Source organism: Hypomesus nipponensis, chromosome 6, assembly GCF_054491055.1.
Source record: "Hypomesus nipponensis isolate SF chromosome 6, ASM5449105v1, whole genome shotgun sequence".
In the NCBI taxonomy this organism is placed as follows: Eukaryota; Metazoa; Chordata; class Actinopteri; order Osmeriformes; family Osmeridae; genus Hypomesus; species Hypomesus nipponensis.
In genome coordinates this window covers 5,247,171-5,257,873 of record NC_140366.1, presented here as the reverse complement: position 1 = coordinate 5,257,873, position 10,703 = coordinate 5,247,171, and the positions used below count along the sequence as shown (strand labels likewise).

The 10,703-nt window shown below is 46.9% G+C and overlaps 2 protein-coding genes across 3 annotated transcripts; one reads left to right on the top strand and one right to left on the bottom strand.

The window, feature by feature from the left end:
* Window positions 1–2,355: 2,355 nt before the first annotated feature.
* On the bottom strand, window positions 2,356–4,272 carry adat2 (adenosine deaminase tRNA specific 2). Its single transcript, XM_084699437.1, has 6 exons — window positions 4,038–4,272; window positions 3,841–3,945; window positions 3,522–3,672; window positions 3,230–3,336; window positions 2,783–2,855; window positions 2,356–2,661 (listed from the first exon to the last, which is right to left on the bottom strand). The coding sequence occupies exons 1-6, from the start codon at window positions 4,131–4,133 to the stop codon at window positions 2,633–2,635; spliced, it is 561 nt and encodes a 186-aa protein (XP_084555563.1). The 5' UTR covers window positions 4,134–4,272; the 3' UTR covers window positions 2,356–2,632.
* On the top strand, window positions 4,196–10,584 carry pex3 (peroxisomal biogenesis factor 3). Of its 2 annotated transcripts, none has more exons than XM_084699430.1 (12): window positions 4,196–4,539; window positions 4,823–4,954; window positions 5,331–5,412; window positions 5,537–5,580; window positions 5,965–6,086; window positions 6,236–6,302; window positions 6,654–6,708; window positions 6,826–6,997; window positions 7,420–7,490; window positions 7,573–7,698; window positions 8,128–8,224; window positions 9,652–10,584. In XM_084699430.1, the coding sequence occupies exons 1-12, from the start codon at window positions 4,467–4,469 to the stop codon at window positions 9,760–9,762; spliced, it is 1,152 nt and encodes a 383-aa protein (XP_084555556.1). In that variant the 5' UTR covers window positions 4,196–4,466; the 3' UTR covers window positions 9,763–10,584. The 2 variants fall into 2 exon arrangements, with proteins under 2 accessions (XP_084555556.1, XP_084555557.1); XM_084699431.1 differs by having other exon boundaries at window positions 4,285–4,539; window positions 9,679–10,584.
* The last annotated feature ends 119 nt before the right edge of the window (window positions 10,585–10,703 follow it).

Sequence of the window (10,703 nt, the reverse complement as noted above, 5' to 3'; positions counted from 1 at the left end):
AGGGGGGGGGGAGGGAGGGAGGGAGGGAGGGAGGGAGGGAGGGAGGGAGGGAGGGAGGGAGGGAGGGAGGGAGGGAGGGAGGGAGGGAGGGAGGGAGGGAGGGAGGGAGGGAGGGAGGGAGGGAGGGAGGGGGGACAAACCATGGCTCATCTCACACACTCGCGTTACATTAAGTTCCCTGGGAAAGGCAGCTCAGTCATTCAATTAAAAAGAAAAATCACCACACTGGTGATTTAATGTTTGGCCCATATTTTCTCTGGCTCACTCTGCCTGGCTTACTCTGCCCAAACATAACAATTCCTTTGTGGAGAGCTGGACAAGCTTTTAACGAGAAACACACACACACTCTCAATCTCTCTCTCTCACCCACACACACACTTTCAATATCTCTCGCTCTCTTTCTCACACACACACGCACACATATATATATGCACACACTTGGTCTCTCTCGCTTTCTTTCTCACACAGACACTCTCTGCTGGCCAGAAAGTGGGTTAACCTGACACTTGGATAAAGCAGAGGTTGTTAGCGACGTTAGAATGTACCGGGGTGTTCAGACAGCTGTCCCAGGTGTAGCTCTGAGGGAAGGCGAGAAGGGGGGCAGCACAGACTGGCCTGCTGCAGCCATACAGCCCAGTGTGTGGAGCGGAAAGCCCCCCCTCCCTCCTTTCCCTTCCCCCAGGCCAGATCAGTGCTATGAGAGAGTGGGTGCTAAGTTTGCCGACGGATGTGGCGGTTGTCTCTGGTCTTTCGGCCGCTGCGCCGTAGTTCAGGGAGGGAGTGCATGTGTTGGTGGATGAGGACACCATGTTGTCGGCGTACGGTCAGCCGGAGGATAGCTGCCGTGCGACAACTCCCGAGGTGGAACTTCAGGTGGAAGGCACGTCAAATGAGTAAACGGGTACAAATGATGTTTTGCGCACTCTTTGAAATGTAGATGAGACGCCGAAAATAGGATATTCCTTTTTCTAGGAGACTTCAAAAAACAGACTTCGCAAAACACGGGCCACTTTCTTTTTTGGGGGGGGGGGGTGGTGGGGGGTGGGAGGGGTTGACAGTGTGTAGTGTCTACCTGCCACATCAATGACATAGAACGCTCATTTCACACACCCGATTGTAGTGGGGCAGAAATAGGCTCATCTGACTGATGCTCTCTCGTTGTCAGAAGGGATGACACATTTTTGTTTTGTCTGCCTGACATGTTGAAAGTGCCTCTGTCATGATAGGTGCGTGTTGTCTTTTTCTGGTGTAAATGTGTAAAGTGTAAATTTGTCAGTGTAAATGTGTAAAGTGTAAGTGTAAATGTGTCATGGTGGACGTGTATGTACGTGTGTGTCTGTGACAGAGATAGCACCGCCGTAGCCCGATGAGGAGAGAACGACACTTCCTGGTCTCTTCATTAACACCGCGCCGACGTGACTAATCGCATGCGCCTCGCGTTGGTGGAGGGTGGCAGGCTGTGAGAGTCGCTAGAGCTGCCTAAGGGTGTGCTAGTGGAGTAGCTGTCATCGGTGGTAGAGGCAGGTTAAATGAACTGTCATTGTTGCCGGTGTGTTAAATGTGCTGTCATTGGTGGAGGTCAAGGCAGGCTAAATGCCACAGGTAAAGATGGACAGGCAGAGAAGCACATCATGTGGGCAGGTGAGAAAAAAGTGAGACGGCGATATCGAGACACGGGGGGAGGAAGGGTCAAGGAGAGATGGAAAGGGATGAAGAGAGATGACAAAACAGGGAGAGAGAGGTGGGGACATGGGGCGAGACAGGTATTTAGAGAGAGAGGCAGTTGGGTGAGCGGGGGGGGGGGGTGGGGGTAGGGGGGGGGGGGGCAAGCAGAGTTAGGTAGGCAGGCCCAAATATAGAGATAAACCATGCTGGCTCCCAGCACAAAATACAGAGCACAGGCCCCTTTGGCAAAGGTAAGTGTTTGCAAGTTGTGTGTGTGTGTGTGTGTGTGTGTGTGTGTTTGAGAGAGTGTGTGTGTGTGTGTGTTTGAGAGAGTGTGTGTGTGTGTGTGTTTGAGAGAGTGTGTGTGTGTGCCGGATGTGTGTGGGAGTGTGTGTACAGTGCCAGTCTTCAGCAGGGTTCCTGAGTGCTCCTTTGGCCAGAACAGTCGCTCACCACAGGATTGACCTTCAGATTCTAGTTCTGCCATTAGAACAGGAGAACACGGACACACACACACACACACACACACACTTCTCTTAACACTGCCGCGGGCAGTCACATCCAACCCTCGCCTCGACATCAAACACCGTGAGGCTTTGCGGAGGGCTGAGTCACAGACTAGCACACAAAGACGCTGTGAGTTGAAGCCGTTGTTATTGACTGAAAAGGCATAATTACCATACAAATCAGTTGTCGTCACTCCACTTTATTGTAGCTGAGTCTCATAATTGAACGATGTGCACATCAACGGTGTTTCCTATGGAAAAGTCAGCAAGTTAAGAAAGTAGAGAATAGAAAAAATTGCTCAACGCATAGGCTTGGTCTGTATTTTGGAGAGGGAAAAATAAATAATCTTTTCTACTTTTGGACAAATATTCTCAGACGGGAAAACTATTTTGTTTCTGCCCTCGCTCATGTGGGCTCACTCCTGATCCTCTAGCACCCCCTGGTGAGTAAAGGTTGTAACTCAGTTCTTCTTCACCTTGGGAACAGGAGCTGGAATTTTGGACAGACACAGATGTCATTCAGTATTAGGAACAACAATGGTAACAACTTTATTAATGCTCTGATCCCGTCTGATAACAGGACACATCGTCAGAGAGATTGCAGATCTCACCGTTGGGGTTCTCCTGCCGGTAGAAAGTCTTCAGCATCTCCACCGCCTCCTCTGCTCTGTACCCTGACACACACTGAACAGGAAGTAAAGTAACACTGAGGTCACATCCTGTTCCTGGTGTGACTTCTATGCTGAGGATCTAGGTCCAACTCGACTACCATTGAGAGATTCTGACAGGCAAGATAGCCTGTTGTGCAAGACGGTGGGTGACTGGAATGGACGCGCTGCTACCAGTTGGAGGTTTTATTGGAGTGTAGGCAAGGTCGGCCTTTTATGGGGCCCTAGGCAGAATTGATTTGGGGCCCCCTCTGAGTCGTTTTAAAAATAAATTACAATTGAATGTGCCCTTGGGGGCCCTCTGGTGGCCACAGGGGCCCTAAGCAGCCCCTTAGTTTGCTTATGCCTTGGGACGGTGTTGAGTGTCGGTAGCACTGAGGGGGCGTGTACCTTGAAAGGCTTCCCTGTGCTCGGGAGGTCTGCTGAGGACACTTCCAAAACGGAGCCACAGCCTCCAAACCGGCTGTTGCCACAGCCATACACCACCATGGGAATATCTGGGCAGTGGTTAAAGACTTAACGGTGATGGCAATGGTCAGAAGAACAGGGTTTCTGTGGGTGGGTACTGGGTAGTCAGTCACATACATTTCACTGTTTAGTGAAAATGGCCTATAGACCATCAGGAACTAGCCTCATTCAGGTTTAAGCGATGATGTCACACAGGAAAATGCGACAAGGATACGTGACAAGCGCAGGGCCGCAGCACACATGATGCAGGGTTCCACGGTAACGTACAGTACCGTCCGCTCGCACACTGTCTGGAAGTCAGTGTTTCTTTGGTTACACCATTCTAGAACCTGGTCCAGGGCCACCATCTCCGCGTGGCGAGTAGCCTAGAAACACAGAACTGGATGACAAGACGACCTCGCACGTTACCGTAACATATAATTAAATAATGTGATCGAATTAAGATACAAAAATACGTTACTGGTATTATGTACCTTTGTGTTTCACACTGCAAGCCACGTCTTGCTAGTACTCACAATGAAATCGTCACTTACGTTTTTGGTTTTGTTCACATCATTTCTGCCCTTGCCAATGACCTCATTGTTGTAGACCAGGAGACACCCGACAGGAACCTCTCCGTTTTCCAGTGCCTCTTTTGCCTGCATGGAAGTTGGGAAGTTTCACAACATGGTAACCCAATGATGAAAATGTTGAGACTTCTGGCCAGCAAGCAACGTTATATTATTCTTACCATGTCAAAGGCACTGTCTATCCATCTTTCGATTTCCTCCTCGCTTGGCTGAAACCCCCCACTGGGAACGTTCACGCTCTCCTTCTCAGTCTCCATGCTTAAGTAAGAACAACGTTGGCTATTGTCAATCGACTGAACTATAAAAACAAGCTTTAAACTAGATCTTAAACGAAATCGACGTGTTTGATCCCACGTCTGTAACTTGTCGAGACACACTGTGGCGGAAGATAATATGTGTCGGACCCTTCTTCAGGCATTGCTGCGGATCACAGCTGCATCGATATACTCATCCAAAAGTTGCGGCTGAGACCCCGATCTGACAGGTAGCTTGCTAGCTGTCAAAATAACATGCAAAAATACACATAGCCAGCTAGCGTTGCTAGTTTTGTTGTTTTTCATTTGGTTTGGAAACACGACATCGTCCCAACAATGCTTTCATCCACGTGGAATTTTCTGAAACGCCACAAAAGGAAATTCTTTTTCGCTGGTGCTTTGGTCGGAGGTAAGTTGGCTACTGCAGTTCTAGCTACTGTAAATGAAAAACGTTAGCTCCAGTCACCGATCTTATGGCCCTTCTCAACGTTAACTTACTTGACCAGATCGCACACGAGACACTAGATCACTGACCATTAGTTAAGTACAAACCTAAATAAACTACCTCACACTGCTAGCTTGGTAGCTAGCAAAGTTGATTTACTGCCGCATGGATTGCGACATGCCACGCAGCATTGACGGGTAAACTTAAGACTCCGGCAAGACAGAGCTGAACTCTCCCCCACACACAGGTGTGTATTTTCTGGGTAAATATGCTCGGAAGAAGATCCGTGAGATTCAGGAACGAGAGGCTGCAGAGTACATTGCTCAGGCCCGGCGGCAGTTCCACTTCGAGAGCAATCAACGGACCTGCAACATGACAGGTAGATGTATTTTTAATTTACATCACTTTTTTTTTTTTTTTTACAAAAAATACACCAGGTGTATCGTTGTGACATCTGGGTCACACCGAGACCCAGGTGTCATTTTCAGGCGAGCTTCGCAACACCCACCACAGTAGGAAATCCCCAGAAAACTTAAACCAAACATTCATCCAAATTAATAGTCCTCGATTAACAATGCTAACGAGCCATTATATTACGAAAGATAATCCACGCACATCATGGAGAGACTGTTACCCAGGTTGAAAGATAGTTAGCAAGCACTAGGTTAAACAGCAACATATTAGTTAACTAGATTCAACAGCACATTACGCTAGGTAGGACTGGTTCCAAGTGTGACTCTGCTCCTCTTCTTCAGTGTTGTCTATGCTGCCTACACTACGAGAAGCCATCACCCATCTCCTCAATTCTGAGAGTCTCACCTCCCTTCTGAAGACCAAGTAGGAGGCCATCACAAGAGTGACATTTCAAGCCAAAGCTGTCTTTCAGTATTTTAATTGTGAAATGTATGTAACGCACAAATCACCATTTAACAACATCATCATAATCATGTTTTACTCACAGGCCAACAAATAAGCTAGAAATTTGGGAGGACCTAAAGATAATCAGTAAGTCGGACTGTCTTTTTAACAGCAAAATAAGTCATGTGTGTGGACCCATCGATCCAGAACCATGACCTCCTCTTCTCCCCTCCTCAATTCTGCTCTGCTCCTCTCTCTCTTCTCTCTCCTCTCTCTCCTGCTCCCGTCCTCTCTTCTGCTCCTCTCTCTCCTGCTCCTCTCCTCTTTCCTGCTCCGCTCTCCTGCTCTTCTCTCTCTCCTGCTCTTCTCTCTCCTGCTCTTCTCACTCCTACTCCTCTCCTTTCTCCTGCTCCAACTCTCTCCTGTTCCAACTCTCTCTCCTGCTCCTCGCTCTCCTGCTCTTCTCTCTCCTGCTCTTCTCTCTCTCCTGCTCCCCTCTCTCTCTTGCTCTCCTCTCCTGCTCCTCTCCAGGCTTCACGCGCAGTGTGGTGGCTGTCTACAGCACCTGCATGCTGGTGACGCTGCTGAGGATCCAGCTCAACATCATCGGAGGATACCTCTACCTGGACAACTCCATCAGCAAAAACGGAGTGGTGAGAGGCCTGTTTGTTTGTGTATAAGTGGGTGTGTATAGCTGGCCAGGAAGTATATATACGTGTGTGTGTGTGTTTATGTAAAGCTTTTCCAAGTGTGTGTGTAGCTGACCGGAGCGTGTGTGTGTGTGTGTGTGTTGTTACTCCAGGCTCCCCTGGCCCCACCAGATGTGCAGCAACAGTACCTCTCCAGTATCCAGCACCTACTGGGAGACGGTAAGGGTGGAGGGCAAGGAGGAAGCGGTACGGGCAGGGGGGAAAGGGAAAAAAAAAAGAGGAAAGAGGAGGAGAGCACGAGACTGGAAGTGGACAGTGATTGGTTGCGGGAAGTGTAGAGAGTCAGATGGCTGAGCGGTGAGGGAGTTGGGCTGGTAATCGGAAGGATCGATTCCCCGCCATGCCAAATGACGTTGTGTCCTTGGCACTTCACCCTACTTGCCTCGGGGGGAATGTCCCTGTACGTACTGTAAGTCGCTCTGGATAAGAGCGTCTGCTAAATGACTCAATGTAAGTGTTCTGCCGTATGGGGCCCCAGTGTTCCTAAGAGTCTACCGTCCCGTCCCCCAGGCCTGTCTGAGCTGATGACGGTGGTGAAGAGAGCGGTCCAGGACACACTGGGGGGGTGAGTCTGCCAGCTGGAGGGGGTCGGGGGGAGGGGGGGGGGATACATCAGGGAAGCGTGCGAAACAACATGGCGCCAGACTAGCGGGGCTAAGAACGTGTCGTGTTGTGTGCCGAGGCTGTCTCTGAAGCAGAGTCTGTCCCTGCTGGAGCTGGAGCAGCTACTGGGCCTCATCAGAGCCCAGGTGGAGGGGGAGGGGGACGGGGCGGAGAAGGGGGCCTCCTCCTCCCGCCGACGGCCCCTCGCCTGGTACATGATGCCCGACGAGGAGAACGCCCTGGCCGCGCAGGTGACCCACCTGCTGTCGCCCGCTCTCTTTGCTTGTCTCTCATTCTCCCTCGCTCTCTCATTCTCAGTCTCGTTTTTTCTCTCTCTCTCTCTGTCTCTCTCTCATTCTCACTTCCTCATTCTGCCTTTCTCTCTCATTCTCACTCTCATTGTCTCTCTCTCATTCTCACTCTCATTGTCTCTCTCTCATTCTCACTCTCATTGTCTCTCTCTCATTCTCACTCTCATTCTCACTCTCATTGTCTCTCTCTCATTCTCACTCTCATTGTCTCTCTCTCATTCTCACTCTCATTGTCTCTCTCTCATTCTCACTCTCATTGTCTCTCTCTCATGCTCGCCATCTTGTTCTCTCATTCTCACTTTGCCATTATCTCACTCTCTCATTTTCTCTCGCTCTAATTGCTATTCCGGTTGTGTTTCCAGGCATGCGGTCTGACTGAAAACGACGTCACGACTATCAAACTGCTGAATGAGACCAGAGACATGTTGGACAGGTGAACGCCCTGCAGTGTGTGACCTTGTGACCCAAGCAGGTGTGAGTGTGGGTGTGACCGCTGTGTGTGTGTGTGTGTCCAGCCCAGACTTCCAGACCGTCCTCAACACCTGCCTCAACAGAGGGTTCAGCCGTTTCCTCGACAACATGGCAGAGTTTTTCCGCCCCCCACCGGCTTCCGCCTCCAACCCCGGCTCTATGCCTGATAGGTCAGTTGCTTACATGACACAGCAATCAACCAATTAATAACCACATTGCATTTGGGAGTCCCAAATTTGAGTCCTAAGTCAATATTTTCAATAGTGTTAAACATTTGAAAGGAATGTACAAATGATTATATAATTATTGAATTAATCAATATATATATATTGTTTATATTTTTTTTCTCCAATGTTAAAATGTGTCCTACAATTCTATGTGTTTTGTTACGTTTGTTATTTATTTAAAAAAATATACAGGAAATGTATTCTTTTTATTTTTTTTATAAGGATTTCCATTCATTGTTTGATTACCAACTTGATACATCAAAATATTTAACAGTTGTCAATCCCCTCCTGTTCTCTACCGTCCTCTCATGTCCCCTTGTGGATCACCTCTCTCATCCCCTGTTGTACCTCTCCTCCTCTCCCCTCCTCCAGTCTTTCCCAGGTTAGTCTACCCCTGGCTAAGATCATCCCCATCGTTAACGGACAGATCCACTCAATCTGTAGTGAGATCCCCAGCCATTTTGTACAGGTGAGTGTGTGTTTTTGAAATATATTTTTTTATAGCTGTGGTATTTCATAGACTAAAATATGAATGGACTAATCTGTCAATCTCGGAGCGGATTGTTAAATCAAGGCATCCATCAAAGTATGATATGCTATCATCATAATTCAAAACTCTTTGAATAGATTTTCAAAATAATGTACAAAGCATTTAGTCAACAAGCCTCTGCTTTTTTGAAGGGCATTCATCAAAATTGATGGGTCTCTTTATCTGTTTAGTTTTTGTTCCTGAATTGTGAATTTAAAGCCCAAGAAAACCCAAATCTACAAAATTGTTCTATGTAATTTAGGGTTTTATGTACATAATAGTAAGCATCTAAAAGTATTAGACATTAGTTTCAATCATAAATAGATATATTTTCATATAATTTTGTGCAACTGACAGTGGGTTTGAATTTGGCGGGTTATGCTAGCGTATTTATGCCAAAATAAATTCCGCAAACCAATCATGAAAAGATCCACATCAGTTGTCCCACCCCAACAGGCACAACTGCAACAAAACCTCAACTCAAACTCAAAAATATATTTATAATAAAATAACAATATGGCACTAGCTAACCCTACAGAGCCATCATTTAGCATTGTATTCATGGTGCTAGTTTTGAGAGTGGCATCTAACGTTGCATGTGTAATGTTGTGATAACTGTTTATTTACTCAGGAGGAATATAGACAGCACAGCATTTTGTAGCTCACCATTCAGTGACCATTTGAATGGAATTATTTTTCTAATGGCAGGCTTCTGCTTCGTCTTGTGAATCAGACGGCTCAAACTTAATATTGTAGGGCTGGACTAGGTGGATTTCTTTGCGCCATTGCTGTGCGTGACAGCTCTTTCACTATGAAAGATTATCTGATATAGGCGGAGCTATCGAGATGTCAATCAAAACGTGATCAGCCACGCCTACCCAGTCTTGAGAAATGGTCTAAACAGAAATAAATGATGGTTTTACACTAGGTTTTCTAATAGATCTGAATGTATATTTTCACTCATATTCTTAATGAAGCGCTAAACTTTGATATGATATACGTACACATTTTCACTATTTCAAAACAAGTTTCTTGCGGCAAATCTTAGTAGTCTGTTATCTGAATAGTAGAAATTCAACTGAAAATATAATGGTGTGTGCCATCTTGGACTTAACATTTTGTAAAAATGAATACAACCACTACAAATTACAATATATCCCACCTGTAGGAAAAAGTAATTGATAGCCATGCTTTCACAAGAGAGACATTCCAATGGAAATGACCACAATTAATGAAATACTACTAATGTTGATGTAGTTGTTAGCCGGTTTTGGCTGACCTAACCTAATAAAGCAATATAAAAAAGGCAGGCGATGGCCAAAGAAATGCAATTCAAACTTGTCATCCCTTGTGTCTGTGTGTGTTAGTCAAGTTATTTCTCTGCCTCCTCCCAGGACCTGTTGATGATTGAGCAGGTGAAAGATTTTGCTGCTAATGTGTACGAGACCTTCAGCACCCCCCAGGACCTCCAGCACTGACGAAGGAGATGAGGCAGAACGCACAGCCCTGGACACGGCCCTGGACACAGCCCTGCTAACCTACCCCCTGCCCTTTAGGCTGTTTGCCTGAGGAAAGAAGCAGCAAGCTAGCCTGCAGGCCTGCTGAACGAGAGCAGGACTCAATCCTCTGTTCAGACCTCCCTCGTGGGGGGAGGGAAGGAGACTGTCACTCACCTGACTAGTAACAGTTTCCTGGGGATCGGAAGAGTCCAACTGCATTATGGTTGCCGCAGTTTTTCTCGTCCGTGTTTCTGCTACCAGACAGCCCCTCCATTCTTATAAACACACATGTCAAACCTGCATCACTTTAAACACTTAATTTAAACTCGACTCAATGGATGCCAAGTTGTAATTGTTTTTATTTGTTGTTTTAGGCGAAAGACAAGAGTTTGCCCTTGTCACCTTAAGGACCTTAACATGGTGCTGTGATGGAGGCTGCATTTTCACCATACAGCCTCTAATGTAGCAGTCATGTCCAACATTCGTCATTCCTCTTTACCACAAAACTCGACTATAAAACCTCCTTGACCCAACTTCCTGTATCGCCCCCAGTCAGTGTCATTGGTTTAGCTCAACTTCTGTAAAGATCTGTATTTTATTGAATGGTAGAGCTGGTTGTCTGGTCCTGCACTGTAAAGGGGACTGAGGTATCCCTGAGTGCATGGAGGTGAACACGTAGCTCTTGAACATATGCCCTGTAACAACTGCCTGAACTATGGCTGTGTATGGACACAGAATATCCGTGTATGTTTGATAAGCTAATATGATAAAGTAATAAAGTAACAACGATTTATTATCATCTATGCTGCTTTGCGTAGTTCTAGTATTTTCATGCGTCTTTAGTTGGGTTGCCTGGCTGTATAACAGTCTCCTGAATAAGCCCAGCCAGGGACTTGTTTCTGTGGAACATGTATTTCCTC

Coding starts and splice junctions, on each gene's coding strand:
- adat2 (XM_084699437.1), bottom strand. CDS start 4,133: ATGGAGACTGAGAAGGAGAGCGTGAACGTTCCCAGTGGGGGGTTTCAG. Junction 3,337..3,521: donor TGCGGCCCTGCGCTTGTCAC/GTATCCTTGTCG, acceptor ACCACTGCCCAG/ATATTCCCATGGTGGTGTAT. Junction 2,856..3,229: donor GCACAGGGAAGCCTTTCAAG/GTACACGCCCCC, acceptor CTTCCTGTTCAG/TGTGTGTCAGGGTACAGAGC.
- pex3 (XM_084699430.1), top strand. CDS start 4,467: ATGCTTTCATCCACGTGGAATTTTCTGAAACGCCACAAAAGGAAATTC. Junction 6,087..6,235: donor CCATCAGCAAAAACGGAGTG/GTGAGAGGCCTG, acceptor TTGTTACTCCAG/GCTCCCCTGGCCCCACCAGA. Junction 6,998..7,419: donor AGAACGCCCTGGCCGCGCAG/GTGACCCACCTG, acceptor TTGTGTTTCCAG/GCATGCGGTCTGACTGAAAA.